The sequence below is a fragment of the Aquarana catesbeiana genome, linkage group LG10 (genome assembly GCF_042186555.1).
Source record: "Aquarana catesbeiana isolate 2022-GZ linkage group LG10, ASM4218655v1, whole genome shotgun sequence".
Lineage (NCBI taxonomy): Eukaryota > Metazoa > Chordata > Amphibia > Anura > Ranidae > Aquarana > Aquarana catesbeiana.
The window spans coordinates 124278090-124302248 of NC_133333.1; the positions used below are offsets into that span (position 1 = coordinate 124278090).

The following is a 24159-nucleotide window of genomic DNA, read 5'->3' on the forward strand; positions in this document are numbered from 1 at the left end:
CGAACCGCATGTATTGAAATAGGCATAGCCTTAGTAACCAGAGTGGAAACTCCCCGTGCATACGAAGAGTAAGTAGCATGGTAGGCCCCAGCAATATGTGCTCGTTTTAATGAAAGAACCCTGGAGCCCTGTAGATGCGTTTCCTGGAATAATATTATATGGGGCTTGTATTTCTTAATATAGTCAAAAATCAAAGAGCGCTTGAATTTAGAATTGAGACCTCGCACGTTCCAGGCCAAAATTTTGAGACTAACCGCCATATCTATAATTGTAGTAGTAGGCGGACCTCCCCATTTCACATGACCAATCCAGCCACCCAGATGGGCTCCAGGCCTCTCCCAGTGCTCGCAAAGGGCGATACAAGCATAGCATTGGAAATGGTTTCCTGTAATCATAGCAAACATGAACCATCCTTACCAAAGACAGGCGTGCATTTGTATTCTGCCATCTTTACTCTGATACCCCTAACTAAGATCTAGTGGAACATATTGCCTTCAGAAGTCATCTAATTATTAAATAGAAGCAGAAAAGGTTCTTAAAAGCGCTTAGATCCAGAAATAAATGAATGACTGCAGTTAGCCAACAATTGACAGAGTAAATGCAGTCTCAAATGTATTAAAATTGTCAGGCAAACATAAACAACATGAATCATAGGAAAGCCACTGAAATGATACATACAGTAAAAAATGTCATTACACGTATCATGGTATAAAATGTACATTGCAAAGTACACAGGCATGAAAAGTATCCCAACACGCTTCGCAAGACCATGATCGCTTCATCAGGGGTAGATGCATGTGTAGTACATTTGTAGGGGGTATAATGAACCAAATAAGTATCAACACAGAGATGGTATTGTGATAATTAGTCAAGAGGGTCCAAAACGCATGGCTCTATACTCACCATAGGGTGGATCAGCCTGCCAAATACTGAATACCCAGAGGCGGCAGTAATGAGTATCCGGCTCAGGAGCTGAGGAGGCAAAGGAAAAACCAACCCAACGGAGCACAAACGGGGGGCAGACATGGCCGGGATGGGGGAATGTGTCACCAAAGATCTCCCAGTATCCATTAATAATGTCAACTGAAACATAAATGCATGTGTATCAATAGATGCTGTCATAACAGAATAGAAGTATAGTAGTATATGATATAGGTATGTATATGCATGAACCAATCTGGTTGAATAATGGTATGGGCTTAGAATCTAGGGGACAATAGAGAAGAATAAGTAAATAAATAAACAAATGTATAAATAAAAAAATATGACAAAACCAGTGTGGTAGAGTGTGTGTCCCACATCGCATAGCATGTATCCAAGTCCATTGTATATGTCAGCTAGTATAAGAATATATGTATATCAGTTGGTACTATAGCAACAGAGTTACTATGAAGTATACAATGTAATGAAAAATTATATATATATACACACACACACATGCATACATACATAGATACACACACACACACACACACACACCCCAATGTTGTTCAAAGCTTGATGGGCTTGGAAACTCGGAGACAGTAAAATAAATTAGATGAATGTGTAATGGTGTGTGCATGAATGATCCATGACAGTGAACATAATAATGTGTGAGACAATATATATGGCAGACCATGCTAAAGTTAAGTGCTCAAATGTGAAGGGAGTGAATGGATGATTAGCATCCATTAAGGAATGTGGAATCACTTTTCCTTTTTGTCCACCAATAATTGTTAGGCTGCTGGATGTTTATTGAAAAGATGACCAGCCAAAAGTAATTTTGGCTGGTCATCGCACAAGATAGCTAGAGAAATATCTCCACATGTTTTGGGTGTTTCTTTTTCCAGTTTATTCTTCTCCAGTGAAATAACCTGGATCCGAGGCAAATACTTTCTAGTACTTTAGTGATACCTGTATAGATATAGTCTTGGATAACGTAGGCAAAGAAAATTCAGAGATACAACAAGTGACAGATTATCTCTCCTAATTGAGGGGAGATCACCTCTTTCTGTGGGAAGATTTACTCTCACTTCCCATTCAGATTGAAATGGTAAAATTTTGGACTTCCCATCACTTTCTACCCTGTACCCAGTGAGGGCACAGATAACGACACCAGAGATCCGAGGCAAAGAACCAGCCCAGGTGAACACAGCATTGGACTCCTGGGCTGGTGAGTGGCTATTTATTACATCAGCAGCTACAGTATTTTTTATTTATTTCAGGTACTTATATAGTGCCGTCAATTTACACAGCGCTTTACATATACATTGTACATTCACATCAGTCTCTACCCTCAAGGAGCTTACTATCTAAGGTCCCTAACTCACATTCATACATACTAGGGACAATTTTAGACAGGATCCAATCAACCTACCAGTATTACTAGAGTTCTTCTTTAATAGGGACACAGACAGCAATAAACAAAAAACACTAGTTCTAACCCCTTGTCACATTATCAATATGCTAAAAAAAAAGCACTTTTGCTTTTAGTTGTACTTTAATTTTCAATAAGGGGTTACCATTGCTGATAATCTTCTATTTTGTCTTGTATTTTTTTGATACTCCCAACAGTGAGATCTCCCTGCCATATTTGCATTTCTCGTCCTGTCCTCTTAAGTCCTACTTCCCATTGGGAACTTCAATCTCTGAAATAGTCTCTGGGAAATATTAAAAAAAGTGTTTTAAAGTGGAACTACACTATAGTCGTAAAGGGATGGACAGCAGCAATACTCAGGTAGTCCGTGGCATTTAAAAGATGCTCAATTGGTACTAAGGAGCCCACAGTGTGCCAATAAAATATCCCCAACACCATCTATGCTTTTATGTTGTTTATGCCAAATTCTGACCCTATCATCTGAATGTCACAGCTAAATTCGAGACTCATCAGACCAGGTAACTTTTTTCCAATCTTCTATTGTCCAGATTTGGCAAGCCTGTACGAGTTGTAGCCTCAGTTTCCTGTTCTTAGCTGATAGGAGTGGCACCTGGTGTGCTCTTCTGCTGCTGTAGCCCATTTGCTTCAAGGTTCGATGTGTTGTATGTTCAGAGATGGTATTCTGCATACCTTGGTTGTAACGAGTGGTTAATTTAGTTACTGTTGCTTTTCTCTCATCTCTAACCAGTCTGCCCATTCTCCTCTGACATCAACAAGGCATTCTTGTCCGCACAACAGCCGCTCACTGAATATTTTCTCTTTTTTGGACCATTCTCTGTAAACCCTAGAGATGGTTGTGCATGAAAAAAATCCCAGTAGATCGCAGCCCATCTAGCACCAACAACGATGCCACGTTCAAAATCACTTAAATCTCCTTTCTTCCCCATTCTGATGCTTGGTTTGAACTTCAGCAAGTCTTCATCATTTGTAGATGCCTTAAATGCACTGATTTGCTGCCATGTGATTGGCTAATTAGCAATTTGTGTTACCAAACAATTGAACAGGTGCACCTAATATCTGCAAGTCCTAGTTTTTGTTTTCTTCGCAAGTAAGGTTTTTCTATTGTTTTCAGAAATTGACCCGACATGTTTATTTATATGAGCCAATTTATCAATTTAAAGGAAAAGTACAGCCAGATCTCATTTGGCTGTACTTCTCCTGTGGATCACAGGACTGCAGTTAGTTCTGCACTCCTGTGACCCATTTTCAGCAGACAGTGGGCTGAAGTCACAGAACTGTTCCAGGCTCATGAAGAATCGCGACCATATGATTGGGATCTACCCACATGCCTGGACCGGCACTCGGCTCAGCCTCTCAGCCAGCTGCTCCTGCCCCCACAGCCCAGCTGTCCAGTGAGTGTGTGTGTGTGTGGGGGGGGGGGGGGAGGCGGGCAGAGCAGAGGGCTGTGAGAACTGAGCAAACGGCATCGGACCGATGCTGTATCCACCTAGGTAAGTATGATTCTCTTAAAAAAACCCGAAAAATCCAATACTTCTCTTTTCAAATCACTGTGTATATCCTAGAGTGCACATCCTAAAAGTTTCTTACGTTTAATTAGCACTTGTCAATGTGAATTAGAGCATAACTGAAGTTATAGGAATAGATAGGTGTTAGCATGGAATTATACTTTTACTAACTAGTCACCAAATAACACCTATGCTGACTAACCTCTGTAAGAAGGATGTGTATACTTACAGTGGGGAAAATAATTATTTAACCCCCTGCAGATTTTGTAAGTTTGCCCACTTACAAAGAAATTAAGGATCTATAATTTTTATCATAGGTATATTTTAAATGAAAGAGACGGAATATCAACCAAAAATCCACAAAACTCATGATACAAATGTTAGAAATTTTGTTGAAATTCAGTATTTGAGTATTTGATCCCCAAGCAAAACATGACCTTGTGCTTGCCAACAAGGGTTTTTCCACCAAGTACTGAGGTAAGACGTTTCTTGTAGCTGATTACCAGGTTTGCATATATCTCAGGAGGGATTTAGATCCATTCTTCTTTACAGATCTTTTCTAAATCCTTAAGGTTCCTTGGCTGTCGCTTGACAACCTGAAGTTTTAGCTCCTTTCATACATTTGCTATAGGATTAAGGTCTGGAGACTGGCTAGGCCACTCCATGACCTTAATGTGCTTCTTCTTGAGCCACTCCTTTGTTGCATTAGCAGTATGTTTTGGGTCATTGTCATGCTGGAAAACCCATCCATGACCCATCTTCAGTGTTCTGGTTGAGGGAAGAAGGTTCTCATCCAAGATTTTACAATACATGTCCCCATCCATTGGCCTCTCAATGCGGAAAAGTCAGCCTGTACCCTTTAGCAGAAAAAAGCCCCAAAGCATCATGTTTCCACCTTTTTGTGCTTGACTAAATGTAGGGATGGTGTTCTTGGGTTCATAGTCAGCATTTTTCTTCCTTCAAACGTGGCGAGTCAAGATAATGCCAAAAAGTTCATTTTTGGTCTCGTCTGACTACAACACTTTCTCCCAATCCCTCTCTGAATCATTTAGATGTTAATTCGCAAACTTTAGGCCTGTGCCTTCTTAAGGAGGGGGACCTTGCGGGCACTGCAGAATTTCAATCCATGGTGGTGTATTGTCTTACCAATAGTTTGTTTGGTGAGATCATTCACAAGCTCCTCCTGTGTAGTTTGGGCTGAGCCCTCACTTTTCTCATCATCATCCTTAACCCATGAGGCGAAGTCTTGCAAGTCTTCCAAGCTTCTTGCTGGTGCTCTTGTGGCCCATTCCAGCCCTGTGCAGGTCTACAATCTTGTCCCTGGCAGCTGTCATTTGATTGATATTTGCCTTGCCCATAATGGTGAGGAATGAATGGAAGAAAGATTCTGTGGACAGGTCTTTTTTTACACGAGTTGTTTTTAGGAGCACCTTCTTAAATTGACAGGACTAATCTGTGTACCACATGAGCACATATGTATCCAGTCTGCGGGAGCCATATTTATTGTTTGTTGGTAGGGGATCAAATACTTATTTTACTCACTGAACTGCAACTCAATTTATAACATTTGTATTGTGTTTATTCTGGATTTTTGGTTTATATTCCGTCTCTATCATTTAAAAACACCTATGATAACAATGATAGACCCTTCATTTCTTTGTAAGCGGGCAAACTTACAAAATCTGCAGGGTATCAAATAATTTTCAGCCTGCTCCATTCCAGTCATGTGATCACCAGTGTCAGGCAGCTGCAGGGAAGAGGAGAAGGCACTCAATAATTAGTTAATTCTGCAGCGTTGATGTCACCCATGGGTTTCCAATGGCCCATCTGTACTTTGTTTCCCCCCCACCCACCGCTGACTCATTCATGAGAGCCAAATCATGATTGGACTGGAGTGGGCTGACAATAGGTGACTATATGCATCATTCTTACAAGGGTTAGTCAGATTCAAACTGTGTGTGGGCAGGCTGAATGTACCAAGTTGATCGATTTTAAAATGGGTACAACCAGCCAGCCGGATTCACTTGCAGTTGTCACCAAAGGCTGCTATAATCACGGTGTTCTCCTGGCGGGGACGGCTTCCCCCCGCGTCTCCCACCAGTTGATGGGAGAATCATGAAAATTTCTTTCCTGCAACCCGTGGTAACAGTTTTAGTATCACCCCCTAACTTTCTCTATAATAGAAGTATGTGTGAGGTCTCTTATCCAGAGGGATGTGGCTGTTACTCAGATATGTCAGTGCAGAACTCTGAATGGGGGGGGGGGGGTGTACAGGAGATGCAGCTTTACTGAAAGATGAAGGTATTTTAAAGAAGCATTTCTAAGCATAAATGAACCAAAAATCCTAATATATGGGGGGGGGGGGATGCAGGACAAATGAGTCTATATACCTGATCTATCTGCTTGTTTCACAGCCAACTACACAAACTTTAACTGGCTCCCAACCAGCCGCCGCAGTTACGGAGCCGATGCACGTGCCCGGGGGTTGCAGTGTCCGCCAGGCACCCGCTATAGCTCCTGAGAGAGATAGAATGGAGGTCTGTGAATGTAAAGAGACAGATCTCCATTATGTCAGGGGTGAGGAGACTGATCAGTTGTTCCTAATGTTTAGGAACAACAGTCGGTCTCCTCCCCCAGGCAGTCTTATCCCCCCCAGTTAGAAACACTCCCTAGGTAACACATTTAACCCCTTGATCGCCCCTAGTGTTAACGCCTTCCCTACCAATGACATTTATACAGTAATCAGTGGCTATTTTTAGCTCTGATCGCTGTATGAATGTCAATGGTCCTAAAAAAGTGTCAAAAGTGTCCGATCTGTCCGTCGCAATGTTGCAATCCTAATAAAAATCACAGATCGCCGCAATTACTAGTAAAAAAAGAAAACTAATAATAAAAATGCCATAAACATATCCCCTATTTTGTAGATGCTATAACTTTTGCGCAGACCAATAAATATACACTTATTGCGATATTTTTGGTAAAAATAAAATATAATGTAGAATACATATCGGCCTAAACTGAGGAAGAAATTTGTTTTTTTTTTGTTTTTTTTGGGGGGGGGGAGGGGGGTGTATTTATTATAGCAAAAAGTGAAAAAATATTGATCAAGTGATCAAATACCACCAAAAGAAAGCAGTATTTGTGGGGGAAAAAAAGGAAAATTTTGTTTGGGTACAGCGTCGCACGACAGCGCAATTGTCAGTTAAAGCGATGCAGTGCCATATCGCAAAAAAGTGGAATGTAATCACAAAGTAAATGTTCTTGATCCATGGACACATTCTACCAATTAAATATTTTGCATTTATTTTATTAAAAAAAAATGAGTTTAGTGTCACTTTAGCCCTTTCACTGCCAGATCCGTACGCCGTACAGTCCTAAAAAAGTGCCCGCAAGTGGCCAAGTCCATATGCCGTACGGACCTTATACCTCATTCCTCCCTCTCTTATAAGCCTAAGGTCACTTCAATGGCTATAAACTTATATCAGAATTGTTCAGCAGACTCTAGAACAATTCTATAACTCTGATCGGCGAATTAAAATCCGCAGATCAGAGTTATTAACCTGTGACTGCCCCCCCCACCCATACCGCTTCTCTGCCCCCTGCTTCTCCACCTCCCGTCACTAACTTTCATCTTAAACTGCCCCCCCTCTGCTTTTCTATCACCATTACCCCCTCGCTCCTATATCCACTGACAGCTGATAAATAGTAAACCATTGTTTTACTATGTATCAGACTGTCAAAAAGGGTTCTTCAAAAAGATTCCGCAGTTTAACTTTATTAACCGCTTGCCGACCAGCCGCCGCAGTTGTACTGCGGCAACATAGCTCGGCTGCACGGATCGCTTCATGTTACGTTGGTAACATATTCAGCCACTAGGGGGCGCGTGCGCGCTGCCGGGGGGGGCGCTTGCGCCCTCTGCTCGCCCATGGAGCTGACGCGAGTGCCCGGCGGTCGCGATCACCGCCAGGCTCCTGCGATCGCTTGGGGCACTCCGAGAACCGGGATCTGTGTGTGTAAACACAGTTTCCGGTTCTCTGAGGGGAGAACAGACAGACTGTCTGTTCATACAGAGTATGAACAGCGATCTGTCACCTCCCCCACATAGTCCCCTCCCCCCTTCAGTTAAAACACGATAGGGAACTCATTAACCCCTTCACTGCCAGTGACATTTTTACTGTAATCAATGCATTTTTATAGCACTGATCGCTGTAAAAATGCCAGTGGTCCCAAAAATGTGTCAAAATTGTCCAACGTGTCCGCCATAATGTTGTAGTCCCGATAAAAATCGCAGATCGCCGCCATTACTAGTAAAAAAAAATGTATAATAAAAATGCCATAAAACTATCCCCTATTTTGTAGACGCAATAACTTTTACACAAACCAATCAATATACGCTTATTGCGATTTTTTTTTTTTACCAAAAATATGTAGAAGAATACATATCGACCTAAACTGAGGAAGAAAAAAAATTTTTATACATATTTTTGGGGGATATTTATTATAGCAAAAAATAAAAAATATTGCGTTTTTTTCAAAATTGTCGCTCTTTTTATGTTTATAGCGCAAAAAATAAAAACCGCAGAGGTGATCAAATATCACCAAAAGAAAGCTCTATTTGTGGGAAATAAAGGATGTCAATTTTGTTTGGGTGCAACGTCGCACGCCGTGCAATTGTCAGTTAAAGCAACGCAGTGCCGAATCGCAAAAAATTCTCTGGTCAGGAAGGGGGTAAAATCTTCCGGGGCTGAAGCGGTTAAATATAAAAAAGTGCGGAAACTTTTAGAAGACTTTCTATTTTAACCTACTGGGGATCATTGACTGTGTAGTCAATTTCTTTTAATAGTCGAACATACTTAGTGATGGGACATAAAGGCTATCTCCAACTGGCTGTACTCAAGTGATTTACCTGTAGAAGTTTTCAAAATGTAAAATATTGGCATAAGTAACTGCAAAAAACTACAAAAAACCCTAACTTCAGAAATTCTTAGACTGTGCACCAAGTGTTTGAAAGTCATTGGTTTGTGCACTTGTCTCTCGGCTACACCAGCCCCTTCATAGTAAAGTCCCTTCAAACTTTTGTTGTAAAAGAATGTTTAAGGTCCCTTTTACGCATACGGAATGCTTGTCCATTTTTCATCTATCCGTTGATGGATGAAAAAACAACATCAATGGAAAAACGGGTGATTATCTATTTTCATCCGCTTCCATCATCTTTTTTTTGAACAGATGAAAGCCCTATTTTTCATCCGTCAAAAAGACTGATTGGATGGAAAAAGATGTAAACTGACAAATGGTCAGTTTTTCATTAGATTTTTGCATTGGTTGTTAGTCACCAATTACTGCGGGGGGACGGTTGTGGCAGAGAAAGGCAAGTATATACAGTGAGGGGGCAGTCTGTACAGACAGGCACCCTCACTTCCCGGTGCTGACTGCCACTGTCAGCTTTTGCTTTCCTTAGGTTTTGGAGCTGTCATTTTGTGGGGGGGGCAGTGTTTGCAAGGAGAGGGGGAGAAGCGATATACATATAGTGAGGGGACAGTCTGTACAGACAGGCTCCCTCACTGATTGTCATTGTCAGCTTTTAAATCAAATTTTTTTTTTTTCTATAAACCGCAGAGCCAGAGCTGTAAAAAAAAAAATACACTCCTAAGCACAGAGAGATAATGAAGGGATGCAATGTATCTCTTGGTTCTTAGATCAAAGGAATGAACTTCAGTCTGTAGATTTGGGAAGTTTAACCACGTAACGACTAAACCTTTTCATGACACTTGTTGGTTACAAGTTATTTTTTTTTTTTTTTTTAACAGAGACCCTAGAGAATAAAATGGCGGTTGTTGTCACGCGGTATTTGTACACCATTTTATGGCAAAAAATACACTTCCATGAATTAAAAAAAAAGGAAACCGTAAAGTTAGCCCAATATTTTGTAAAATGTGAAAGATGATGTTACACCGCAAGAATCGTGATCTTTATGCTAAGCAAAAAAATTGTGATTTTCATTTTATCCAAAATCGTGCAGCTCAAAACCAAAAATTTGACTCGAGTGGTTAAGTGGATGTAAAGAACTGATGTTAACTGATCCATTTTTTTCTTTGAACGTGATTGAACTAATGAAACAAACTGAAGGCATGTGTGAAAGGGACCTAAAGCTCTCTGCTTTCCCTACCAGTTACATAGGGTAAGTGTAGTCTGAATGCCCCTAATGTGAGAAAAGCTTGAGAATAAACCAACATGCAGAAGGTAATTTCTCAGCATAAAAACGAGAATTCTAGGAGAAAGCGCTCTCCTCTCTGCTTTGTCACTGCTGTATTCCTTTTTGTCAAACAGCCTCTTCACAGCCAACAGGCCTTATATGAGCATTCACTAGGATACTCTTTACTAAAAACAGTGCTTCTCTTTTGGTCTGGATGTTTGTGGATGGATTTTCAGCAGGCTGGACAGTCTCCTGTGATTGGTCCTTGATCTTTCCCCCTTTTTTTTTTTAACCAGAAACTTCAAGATATGTCTGTCTTTGAAGACCTCGCCATTCTTCCTTTTTTGTTTTTTTTTTTTTTTTTAATCTAAAACCTATACTGTGTTTGTATAGTGTGATAATTATTCCCTTTGTGGCAAATCAAACCTACAGCTTTTTATGTGTTAGTATTTCAAAAACATTGAATATGTATATTGTATCCAGTCTCCGTCTCCTGTTAATGTCTAATAATTTATTTTCAACTTTAACATTTTACAGTTCATACACACTAGGGGCAGAAAAAATAACAGGACCTCTGGCAAAAAAAAAATTGCCCATTTGTGATGGTTTTTTTTTCTGCCTGAAAACGCTCCTCTGCAAATATACCTCTAAACACTCAAATGTGCATGGACACCTAGGCTAACACAGGCTTAAACAGGCTGAAGAATAAAAAAGCTAAAATCCTGTATAAGCAGCTCTGTTTATGCCCAGTGTGCATGAACCCTTATAGTGCTCACTTATTTTCCATATTTTACCCGTTTAAGTAGATTTGAATATTGTCTTTTCTGTAATCTGTTTTTTTTTCTGCTCCTCAGGTTTGGTACAGCGATGTGTGATAATTCAACGGGATGAGAATGGCTTTGGGTTAACCGTTAGTGGGGATAACCCTGTTTTTGTTCAGTCTGTTAAAGAAGGTAAGTCTGCACTTTATTCACCATGAAACGCATTGTACAACTCCTCAGCTTCTGTCTGGATTTTTTTTTTAAGCTCTAGGTATTTGTGAGTTATTGTATGTCAGGGCAAAATAAAAAAAAAAAAAAAAGAAAACATATACAGTACATCTCTGCAGTGCCTGCAAAATTGTTCATGTTTTATGCCTTTAATGACTCAATTACAGAAAATACCTGTTGATCTGTACTAAATGCATATTCAGCTCCTAACATTAGTTGTGAACTGACAACACACATCATTTTGAGGACTGTGTGGTGTTGACGCTGCTCAGTTTTGCTTTGCTAAGCCACTCAAACATTCCCACTATCCCATCTCTACAACTAAAGCCCTGTACACACGGGCAGAATGTCAGGAGCCATTTGTGGGTACAAAAAATACTGGCTGATATTTTGTGTATGTCGGTCTGTCTAACAGAAGCCAGCTTCTGTCAGACATGAATGCAGGAAAACCAGCAGCCGACTGACTCCCGATCAGGGCTCTCTGCCAATGGCAGAGAACTTTGATTGGAGTGTTCTGGCGGAGGGGCCGCCCCCCTGTCAGAATACAACAGCTCAGCGGGGGGAGATTGCTGGACTAACCTTGCATGTTTAGTACAGTGGCTCCCGACTTAGAGCTGGCCAGTTTTTTTTTCGTGCAACCCTGCGGTTGCACTGTAGTGTGTGCTATTCTTCAGTTCCAAGATAATACATAGGAGGGCTAATTACTCCCCTTGAGATGACACTGAAAGTGTGCACAAGACACAGGACAGCTCTACATTTCTGAAATGATCAACAGGTTTCTCTTTATCATCAATTAGGGGTGCAGGAAGTGTGGGCTATACTACTGTCTTCATGAGGTTTAGGAGCAATGTATAACCCGGTTTCCAACCAACATTTTTGCTAGTATCCTAGGATGTTCCTCAGCTCTGCTGAAAAATAACTCTAACACCACTGGACGGAAGATTGTAGGGCTAACTTGAAATGTGACCTTCGGGCGTGGTCTCTGTATTATGAATCTTCCCAGACCTCTCTGTATTGTGCGATTTAGCCACAGAGCACGCTCCAAGTCTTGAGCTGTGGCACAACCCCTGGTGTGTCCAATTCGATGGCTTGCATGGTCAGTAAGGCCAGCCAGGCTGAAGCACTGGGAGCTACCACCATTTTAAAATTCCTGTCACCACCAGTTTACAGCAGTCACTGTTATCACTAAGTGAACTGTACACTGACATTATTTTCTTGGTGAAATGTTTTGCACCTGCATTACTTTTCTCCCACCATTCAGCTTAGAGGAAGCATCTTCCCACTGCTGTCCCTGCTTCTTTTAGGTCCTTCATGAGCTATGCAGCCTCCAGTTCTATTCCACTGCCTGCCTATAGTGAGTTCCTCACCTCCAACCACCTGTGACCCTCATCTTCACCAGCTGCCTGGGATTGTGAGTATGCAAGGCTTTCCCGCCCACTGGTCTACACGATGCAACATGTTATTGCAAAGATGCACAGAGGACTGTCCCGCTGCAATAGGTGATATCCGCCAATACTCCTCTATTGTTGACAGAGGTGACTTTCCAGTATTCCCAGAAGGGGCTGATGGCTGCAACAATAGACTCTTGGACTCCTGTTACTACAGGGCTGTCTTTATCAAAGTCTTTTACAGCTCTACAGCATGAGGCTAAGACTTCAAGAGACAACACATCCTCAAGACCTTTTAATATTCACATTGGAATGGCAGGGGTTCTAGGTGCGCTCCGGTTCCATCTACAACAAAATTCAGTTCTGCTCTCACTGGACCTCTATCTCTTGAGTGCTTGAGTCCCCTATTAATATATGTTGTTCAGATTCTTCACAGTCTTCCACTGAAGTGTCTTTTGTCAGTTCTTGATCCTTTGGATTCTGTGCCTTCTACTCTGCAGTTGGAGGATGAGCCTGCTTTCTCTTTTCTTCATTAACGGACACAGCTCTTCACATTCTTGACCATAGGGTTATATCACCACCCTCAGGAGTAGGACTAGGCAGAAAAAAGAACAAGCACATCACTGCTTATGGACAGTCCTAACTGGTTGTTAACCCCCTCTCTGCTATAGGCAGCTATTCCAGGCATAGGGACTTTTAGAGCTATTGCTACAAAGACCTACTGGAAACAAGCTGTGGAATCGTGGCTTCCTCCTGTCAATGTTAAGGAGCTGTATTTCGCTTATTTGGCTTTTTTTGCTTAGCCTTTCCTTCCACTTTAAGGTTAGGTGTCTCTTCTGCCTTTAAAACAGTTTTCCCTGATGCCTCTAGAGCCCGGGTTACATGCCTGTCTCATTGCAGGAGATCTTGGGATTTGACAGAAGTACCCAATTCTTCTTCTACTGCTATAGTAGTACTTCAAAGACATTCCCAGTCTACCTCATACTCAAACAGCAAATCTGACTGGCAGATGTCCTCTGTCTCATCTGGTCATCCTCAACCTAAATAATACCCCTCCACTTTTGCAAAATGCAGACTATTTGCATGTCCTGCTGGTTCCCTTTCTAAGTTATCTTCTAGTACATTCTCAAGCTTCCCCTTGTAGTTCTACCCTATTTGATTTGAATTAAATCACTACTTTCTTGCTAGTGATCGCTTCACTCTTCAGTGTTTTCTGGAAATGTTTATACTTCTTGCCTGGACCGATCCTCTGCCTGTTTGCTAACCATATCTCTGCCTGTGGCCTGAATTAACCCATTTGTATGTCCGACTGACTATGTTCCTGTGAGACACCAGTCCCAGCCATCCCCTGTGGACTGCTGCACCCCCAGAACTACAGGAACTCTTTCGTTCTTCCTCTCTTCAGCCTTCTGTACTTCATGGCCACTGAACATGGCATTCCTGGGGGCAGCCATGTACAAGTAGGCTAAGCTTACTTGGCTTATAGGAACTTGGAATACTATAGGTGACACTACACTAAGCTATATTCCATGACCACCTATTTAGCGGCAACCATTACAGTACATTTGGTTTGGTTTAGATACAATTGGTTGATTTGTGTCCATACACAAATCAACCAATTGAAGAATGCGTTTTTCGGTGTAATTCTAAGTATTGCAATGCTGTGTGTGAGAAATATTACATTGACAACTTTGTGTAAAAAAAAAAAAAAAAAAAAATCATTTTTATTTTCCTTCTGCACTTTACAAAAACTTGTGGCAAAACAATGAAGTCTTCAAAAGACTCATGATACTGCTTGAATACCCTGGAGTGTTTGCTTTCCAAAATGTGGTCATTTTGTAGGCGTTTCCACTTTCCTGGTGCCCCCCCCAGAAATGTTAATTTATGTTCCTAGACTGTCTGAAGGCGCTCCTTGGATTTTGAGCCCCTCTTTGTGGCTAGGCTGTGAAAAAGCTTCATATATGTGATATCACCATACTCTGTAGGAGTAGACAATCGGAGTTTAATTCTAAATATACCTATATACGTACATATACCTAACTATACCTATGATGTGTGTTAGAAGTATCCTGTTAATTGACATCTTTGTTTTTAAAAAATCATTTTAATGTTCTTTCTTGCATTTTCCAAAAACTTAAAGCAAAAAATGACAATTTCAAAAGACTTGCTGTGCCTTTCAGAAAATACCTTTGCGTGTTTATTTTCCAAAATGGGGTCATTTTGTGGGTGTTTTAACTGCCCTGGTACTCCAGGGCCTCCAGAAATGTAGTCAGGAAGCTATATGTGTAATTACTGCTCCTTGAAAGCCCAAGGGTGCTCCTTGGATTTTGGGCACTTCTGTATCTAGACTTTGAAAAATTCTCACACATGTGGTATCCACATACACTGGAGGCATAGCAGAATGTGTTTTGGGGTGTAATTAAAAGTATGCCTATGTGGTATGTGTGTGAGAGAAAACTGGTTAACATGACAACTTGACCAACAAAAATACATTTAATTTTTTTTTTTTTTAAAGACAGAAAATTTACAGCTTCAAAAAACTTGCTATGCCTCGTACTTTTTCTAGTTTGTGAACACTATAACTTTTCATACAAAGACCCCTCTCACACCGAGGTGCTTTTCAGGCGTTTTAGCGCTAAAAATAGCGCCTGAAAGGGGCTCTCAAGCCACCCCAGTGTAAAAAGTCGAGTGCTTTCACACTGGGGCAGTGCGCTTGCAGGACGGGAAAGTCCTGCAAGCAGCATCTTTGAATGGACAGCTCTGCCGAAACGCCCTTTGTTCGGCCACTAGCGGGGGCTAATAGCTCCCCCTCTAGCGGCGCTTTACCGCTAAGGCTCGCACCGCTCCAGTGTGAAAGGGGTCTAAATAATATACACGGATTTGGGTTATTTATTTTTACCAAAGAAATGTAGCACAATACATTTTGGCCTAAACTTATGAAGAAAAATAAAGTAGTTTTTTTTTTTTTTCTGCCATTTTTTGGCTTGTGTATATAAAAAACCCAGCAGTGATCAAATACAACCAAAAGAAAGCTCTGTCTTTAAAAAATAACAACGTCATTTGGGTAATTCAAAGTGTGAGAGCACTGAAAGCTGAAAAATTGGCCTGGCCAGAAAGGGGTTAAAAGTGTCTGGTCTTGAGGTAGTTTAATTTATTATTGCAATAATGGCTACATATGGAACAGAAAATTGTATCAGAATCTATTGCAGCACATGTGTTTAAAGTGGTTGTAAAGGCAGAAGGGTTTTTTTTTTTTATCTTAATGCAGTTCTATGCATTAGGATAAAAAAAATTCTGTGTGCAGCAACCCTTAGCCCCATCTCTATCCAGTGATGTTTCGTGAGAGACTCGGCTGGCTGAGACTCTTCCTCCTGATTGTCTGAGACAGCTGCGGAGTGTCATTGGCTCCCGATGCTGTAAAACAGTCAGTTAACCAATGAGGGCAGGGAGGGGGTGGGTCCGGGCCGTGGCTCCATGTCTGAATGGACACACACAGCCTCTGCTCGGATGCCCCCATAGCAAGCTACTTGCTGTGGGGAACAGGAGGGAGGGGCCAGAAGTGCTGAAGATGGACCCAAGAAGAGAAGGATCTGGGCTGCTCTGTGCAAAACCACTGCACAGAGGAGAGGTGAGTATAACAAGTATATTTTCAAATGGAAAAAAAGGAGACTTTAGTGTTACTTTATTGAAGGATAATTGGATCAAAGGAATTATTGATAATTTTAGTCCTTTCAATTAAATTTTGTTAAAGAGGAAGTCTCCTTCGCATTGAAAAATGAAACGCTGATCTATGGATCGATTTAAAAATGTTTGTCCATGTTTCAAAGAAATGCTGACTGATTGTAAAGATAATCCCTTCTTTCTTTATAGTACATCATAGGACACAGAGCCTTAAGTATTTACTTAGTGGGTTATAGCTACCTTCAGGTGTTGACACTGGCAGACCCAATACAGGAAGTTGACTATATAACCCCTCCTCCTTCCAGGAGTACCTCAGTTTTTTGTCTAAAGGTGTTGGCACGAGTCAAGATGTGCCAGGAGGGATCCATGCTGGATTTAAAAAGCCTCCACAACTGGATCCATCCCGCCATTGTGGCTCCAGGATGGTACCTGGGCCTCGCATAGAAGAACGAGGTTTTGCCTGTAACGCTCCTCTTTGAGGGCTGGACCCTAGAAACCAGGACTCTTCTTGGTCTTGCTACATTGCCTAAAGCTGTCCTGAGGGGTGCTATACATGGTCAAAAGGAGTGGAACCCCTTTTAAAAGGGCTCCAGTCTTTGAAGGTTTAAACACGCTGCCCGCGGTGATGGGTGAAGTTTGGATCTGTCTGTTTACTCAGCAGTATCCTGAGGAAAAGGTAAGAGGAAAAGCATAGGAACTGCAAAGTCCACCTATGACTTTTCTTTCAATTATATTGTAAAATGCCTTAAAAACTCCTCTAGAGGGAGTAATAGTGTATAGACCCTGTTTAAACCTGTGCTAATACAGCGTGTCTCAGCAGCTGGAGGGGGGGGTCTCCTCTCCCCCTAAATGGGGAAACTGAGTGGATAGAGATACATGTTATGTTTAAACAAGCATAAATCTGAAAAGTTGATAAAAAGGCTGTGTAAATCCCCTCCCCTCTGAGGTGACTGTTGCTGAAGCACAGGAAAGGGTGCGGCACATAGACAATCAGGTTCACACCTGAAAAAGCTTAAAGCTGATACTCTGGGAAACAGACAGTGTCTTTCAGAGCAGCTGAAGCAAGGCTGCCACAGGACACAGAAGCGCTGGTGCACGTGAGGGGTTTACCCAGGCATTTGCAGTACAGGAAAAAACGTTTTGTTTAGCATTAGATCATTCTATGCTACCACTGTTTTTCCTATTATTGTTCAAGTAAATATAACAGTTCTTAGAGTACCTTTTGCTTTTTGTGCTTTGTACTATGGCTTCAAGGCTTACTACTAAGGCATCAAAAGCACCCCCAGGCACTGGGAACTCCAGACATGCTTCCACATTGTCATCCTCTCCTGAGATACCTGACATGGCAAGCCAGGGTGAGTCATTGGAAGCAATTGGTGGTGCAACTGCTTCTCATACTTAAGCCCCTGTATACATGACTGAAGATGCATTTTCCTCTGCCCTGCAGGGCTTAGAAGGAAGATTAGCAGCTTTAATCGCATCGCCCTCCATTAAAGGGGATAAGAAAGGTGCTAGATCCCTCTCTCCCACTCCAAACCCCCTACCAGGGGAACAGTGGGGAAAGGATGAGGTATTACCCTCAAACGATTGGGAAAAACAAACCGATTACTCCTCTGTGGAGGAAACAACAGTTGAAGTTTCAGCTTCACAATCTGAGGTACAAATCCTTACGGACATGGTTTGCTCCACTTTCATGCTACCCCTAACAGAGTCAGCTGAAAGTCTGGTTTCTTCTTTGGGTTCCTTGAAACCTTCACAACCAGTGCATGCGTTTCCAGTCCACACATTACTAGAGAAGCTTATTCATACCTAATGGGATCATCTGGATAAGCATTTTCTCCCTCCAAAGAGATTCTCAGTTCTCTATCCTATGGAGGAAAAAGTTGCCAAAAAATGGAAAGTTCCAGCAGTAGATGCTGCGATTTCCAGTGTGAATAAAAGTTTAACTTGTCCAGTGGACAATGCACAAATGCTAAAGGATCCAGCAGATAAAAAGTTGGAATTCCTGTTAAAATCCTCTTTTTCTTTAGCAGGTACTGTTGCTCAGCCTGCAATTGCAGCCATAGGCATCTGTCAGTCCTTAAAGGACCAGTTCACAGAGGCCCTTAACGAGCTCCCTGCACAACAGGCCAGTGAGTTGGCCGATTTACCAAAAGCATTATGTTTTGCCATAGATGCTATAAAGGATTCTTTTCACCAGGTGTCTCGCCTAGCACTTGTGCTAGTACACATGCGTAGGACCCTTTTGGCTAAAGGGTTGGTCTGCCAAAGCACCCTGCAAAAACCTACTGTCTAGTTTCCCATTTCATGGGGAGCAACTATTTGGCGATGATTTGGATACATATATACAGACAATTTCCAGTGAAAAAAGTACTTTTGCCAGTCAAAAGAAAGTATAAACGTCCTTCATTTAAACGGAATCTCTCTCCTGCGCCAAGCGCATCCGCTTCTAACCAGTGGCTACAGCTTCCACCGTCAGATTCCAGAGGAAAATCGCAAGGACAGGCCCAGGCTCAAAGGAAGACCTGGAGCCGCAAGACTACAAAGCAGAATACTAAGACCTCTTCATGAAGAGGCGTCTCCCCTCACCTAGGTGGGGGAAGACTTCCGCATTTCGCAGAAGTCTGGCAGAGGCAAACTCAGGACAGATGGGCTCTCTCTCCACAGTGACTCTAGGATACAAACTAGAGTTTTGGGAATTTCCACCATCTCACTTTCTGAGATCAAACGTTCCCAAGGATCCAGGGAAAAGACAATCCCTGTTTCAAGCATTAGACCGATTATTGACTCAAGGGGTAATCATACAGATTCCCACAAAAGAACAAGATTTAGGTTTTTTATTCAAACCTGTTTACGGTACCAAAACCGAATGGAGATGTCAGGCCCATTCTGGATCTAAACAATCTAAATCGGTTCCTAAAAATTCGCTCATTTCGAATGGAGTCGATCAGGTCAGTGGTCTCCACCCTACAAGGCGGAGAACTTCTAGCGTCCATCGACATCAGGGATGCATATCTGCCTGTCCCTATATTTCCCGCTCACCAAAGGTTTCTGCGATTCGAAGTAGAACAAAGGCACTTTCAGTTTGCTGCCTTACCCTTCGGGCTAGCCACAGCACCACAGGTATTCACAAAAATACTGGCCCCACCTCTAGCCAGGTTGAGGGCACAGGGCATAACAGTGTTGGCGTACCTAGACGATCTATTGTTAATAGACCAGTCAGTGACTTGCTTAAGGAAAGTCGTACGCATTACAACCAGTTACCTGGAAAGTCTCGGTTGGATCCTCAACCTAGAGAAGTCTTCCTTAAAACCAGTAGGAAGCCTGGATTACTTAGGCCTGATCATAGATACAGCCCAGAAAAGGGTGTTCTTGCCTCCAGCAAAGTTCAGCTCCATACAAGAGCTGGTACGGATGGTCAGGTCAAAAGCAAATCCTTCAATTCGCCTTTGCATGAGGTTGTTAGGAAAGATGGTAGCTTCATTTGAAGCAGTCCCCTATGCCCAGTTCCATTCAAGACTGTTGCAAAACAGAATCCTCTCTGCTTGAAACAAGACGATCCAAGCTTTGGACTTACCAATGCGGCTGTCCCCAAGAGTGTCTCAAAGCCTCAGTTGGTTACGAAGCCAGAATTTGCTGAAGGGGAAATCCTTCAGACCAATAATCTGGAAAGTAGTAACAACAGATGCCAGTCTCTCAGGCTGGGGAGCGGTACTGGAGGAGACGACTGTCCAGGGACAGTGGTCAAAACTCGAAAGAGCCCTGCCCATCAACATCCTAGAGATTCTGGCAGTGTATCTGGCTCTGAAAACCTGGACCTCCAGGTTAAAGAATTGTCCAGTCTGGATTCAATCCGTCAATGCCACGGCTGTGGCCTATATCAATCACCAAGGGGGCACCAAGAGTCTCTCAGCTCAGAGAGAGGTGAACCATATCCTAACATAGGCAGAAAGGAATGTCCCATCCCTATTGGCAGTTTTCATTCCGGGAGTAGAAAATTGGCAGGCGGACTATCTAAGTCGCCAGAAGTTATTCCCAGGGGAATGGTCTCTTCACCCCAAAGTGTTTCGGGCTGTTTGCCAAAGATGGGAGACTCCGGACATAGATCTTCCAGCGTCCAGATTCAACATGAAGTTAATCAACTTTGTGTCCAGAACAAGGGATCCACTCACATACGGAACAGATGCGCTGGTAACTCCATGGGATCAGTTTTCACTGATCTACGCTTTTCTCCCGATTCAGTTGCTGCCTCAACTTTGCAGTCTTGATGTAGTGAGAGCAGTGAAAATCTATTTAAGGAAAACTGCTCAAATTCGTAAGACTGATGTCTTATTTATACTGCCAGAGGGTCCTCAAAAAGGACAGGCAGCGTTGAAATCCACTGTTGCTAAGTGGATTCGGCAAGTTATAATTCAAACTTATGATTTAAGGGGTAAGATTCCCCCTATTCAAGTTAAGGCGCACTCTACCAGAGCGGTTAGTGCTTCTTGGGCAGTGCGTCATCAGGCCTCCTTTGCTCGGATCTGCAAGGCCGCAACTTGGTCTTCAGTCCATACATTCAAAAAATTTTACCAAGTGGATGTAAGAAGGAATGAGGATATCGCCTTCGGGCGCAGTGTACTGCAGGCAGCAGTATAAGTCCTCAAGGTCTGGGGGTGCCCTACGGGTTGTGTCTCCCTCCCCTCAAGTAGCATTGCTATGGGACGTCCCACTAAGTAAATACTTAAGGCTCTGTGTCCTATGATGTATGATAAAGAAAATAGGATTTTTAAAACCGCTTACCTGTAAAATCCTTTTCTTGGAGTACATCATAGGATACAGAGGTCCCGCCCCTCTTTTTATGGGGTGTAAGTATATTGCTTGGCTGCAAAAACAGAGGTACTCCTGGAAGGAAGAGGTGTTTTATAGGGGAGTCAACTTCCTGTATTGGGTGTGCCAGTGTCAACACCTGAAGGTAGTTATAACCCACTAAGTAAATACTTAAGGCTCTGTGTCCTATGATGTACTCCAAGAAAAGGATTTTACAGGTAAGCTGTTTTAAAAATCCTGTTTGCTCTCCAGTCCAGCTGTTGACCATGCTAGCTCTCATTCTACTGCACCAATTGAAATAGGACAAAGTGCTATATCGGTGATGGCGAACCCTGGCACCCCAGATGTTTTGGAACTACATGCATCATGGGAAATGTAGTTCCAAAACATCTGGGGTGCCAAGGTTCGCCATCAGTGTGCTATATTATCTTTGTGCCATGGTGGGCAGGATCAATAAAAGATGTAGGGTAAGAATTTTTCTTTAACTGTTCATCATGGCCATTATATAATAGACAGCATGCTAGATTAATTTAGTTTTAAGGGTCCATACACACAGGCGATTTCCCTGTGAGATTTTTTTGATTTCCAGCAGCAAGAATCTGACAGGTTCACTGGGTATTTGCGGCACTTTGTAGTGGTACTTATCTAATGGGAGATCATAATTCTACTAGAGCCTTTTCCCCCAAACCCTGAGATTTATTTATTTATTTATTTATTTATTTATTTATTTATTTATTTTTTCAGAGATGTCCGTTTTTTTTACTTTTGTAGTCTGCTCTAATATATGATACAATATGGGTATTAATTTGGTGGGAAAATTGGATTTTTTTTTTTTTATCGACATTTTTTACTTGGGTGCAAATTTGATAACTGTTAAGAAAAAAAACAAAACAGAACGGATTTGTGCAGCTCCATATATTTACTCTGAATTATAATAAAGCCATCTGACTAAAATCATACCCCACAGGTTTTTGTGTACCGGTGTAGAATGCTACTACTAAATAATATTTCTCTTGTGATAAGTAATAAGTCATAAGGACAGCTGTACCTCACAAGCAAGTAAGCGCAAATAACTTCTGTAATTTTGCTTTGCTTTTTTTTTTTTTTTTTACCCAAGTTTAGCCAAAAATATTTGTATCATATGTCCGATTAGTATTGCTGTTTGTGTTCCCAATGGGGAGATGTCTTGGCACTTCCAATCTGACCCAAATTTAACTCCCCCCTCACTCCAGTGCATGTGCCAACATGATTTCTTTTTTCTTTTACCTTGTTCCACTTTTATCACTCTGACATCATCACCAGGCGTCCAATGTCTCTTCCTGTTGTAGGCACGCCCCCAAAATGTTATCTTCTAGTTAGTATTTCCCTACGCACAGTATGCGAGAACTCTCTGGATTTAAAGCGGGGTTCCACCCAAATTTTGAACATTATCTCTATGCATTCTCTTCCTTGCCTAGATGCTGACATGCTGTGTAAAAAAATTTAAATCGCCGTAATTACCTTTTTTTTCTAATCTTCTTTGCACTTCCTGGTTTTCCTCCCATGGGAGTAGGCGTGTTTCTAGCCTCTCCCAGACCTCCCACAGTCCCTGGGAGCTAGTCTCAGGCTTCCCAGCATGCATTGTGCAACAGCGTCATCACAACATCTCTGCTCCCAGCATTCACCGCATCCAGGAAATACATGCTTGTGGGCTTCAAATGCCCACAATGAAGATGGAAACCACCTTCAGTGAATTTTAAGTTATTCTTTACAACGAAATCGGACACAGGCGGACTTATTACACAGAACATGTGAGTAGATAATCATGAGAAGAAAAGTTTGTGAATGAACTCCAAAAAAAAAAGACGATAGATAGGTGGACCCCCGCATTAAAGTGTTCACCTTTTCAGAAATAATGAATGCGGGGTGATGCACTGTCAGTGCTCACGCAGCTGGTATAGTGGTCCAGGGATTTAAAATCCCTACTCTTCTCCCGCTTCTCTAGGGCTTTTAAGTCTCCATGGAGACTGGGGGGGAGGGGAGTGTGGGGCTTTATTTTTTTCATTTTTTCTCAAACCCTTTAAGGCAGCAGCATTGCTTTGCTGAGAAAGAATTCAGTATATGCATTTATGCTAGGTTCACATTTAACTCCTTTTCTGCGTGCCGTGTTTAAGTGGTCCCAGCAGCCTAGTCATTTGAATGGACTGCTATACCTGCAGGAAACGCAGGAAAAAGGTCTCTGCAGCTTTTCAAGATTGCAGCCGCTGCATTTTTAGATGAACAAGGGTGCCAATAAGATATAATAGCATCTTTGCACATTTGCTAAAGAACAGAGTATTTTGACTGTAGGTGCAGGAACGCCTGCGATTTAAACGCATACCCACATAAGTGTGAACATAGCCTAAGAGAATATCAGCAATTAGTTTTATAAACAAGCAGGGGAGAACTCGATCATAGCTGAAAACGCTGCTTGGAGTTTCAGTGCAGCAGAGGCAGCGTTGTCAACAAGCTGCAGGAAATTAAAAGCTTATTCAGTATTTTGCAGAATCAAAAAGTTATGTATTTTTTAGCATTTTATCAAATTGATAAAAAATTGCAGAAATGTGCATGTATTACAGAGATGTGCTGCATGTGTTTTTTGCCTAATTAAGCCACTTCACTTTTTTTTTTTTTTAGGAAAAAACTAGATTTTTGGGGCATACATTTTCAAACACTGCCATATTAAAGCACCTCTGCAAAGTGTGGTTTCTAACTCAAAACTACTAAATCTGACCTTCCAACCTGAGGCCCATACTGTATATAGCAATAGTCAAACTTGTCAAATAAAATGGCAGCCACTCACACACCATATATCACTAGCATAGGAAAGGTGTACATGGGCAGGACAGAACATTGAACTTTGCAAACATCCCCAGCACTTCATTCAGCTAGTTGGCAAACATTTTTCACATTTAGGTGAAGAACAAAGATTTGTGCTGCATACAGACTGGTGTCAGATAGAACAAGAAAGGAGGAATGTGAAATGTTGACAGTGATAAAAATCTAACAGCTTTTCTAACCCTTCCCTACACAGTCCAAAACTGGAAAATAAATATTCTGGAGATGTGCTTTTAATTCCAGGATGTGGCTCATAGTGGTCAAATTTTTTCTTTGCTTATAAGTTACAAATTGTTGGGATGTGTTTAGATATTAGTTGTTATTGAACAAGATGACTGTGGGTCAACAAAGACTCTTAAAG

The 24159-nt window shown here is 41.8% G+C and overlaps 1 protein-coding gene across 1 annotated transcript in view; it reads left to right on the plus strand.

The window, feature by feature from the left end:
• ARHGEF12 (Rho guanine nucleotide exchange factor 12) overlaps positions 1 to 24159 on the plus strand; it is a 441882-nt gene that overhangs the window by 96179 nt on the left and 321544 nt on the right. The window contains exon 5 of the mRNA XM_073602566.1: positions 10930 to 11028. Within this exon, the coding sequence (XP_073458667.1) occupies positions 10930 to 11028 (99 nt within the window). The remainder of the gene's footprint in view (positions 1 to 10929; positions 11029 to 24159) is intronic.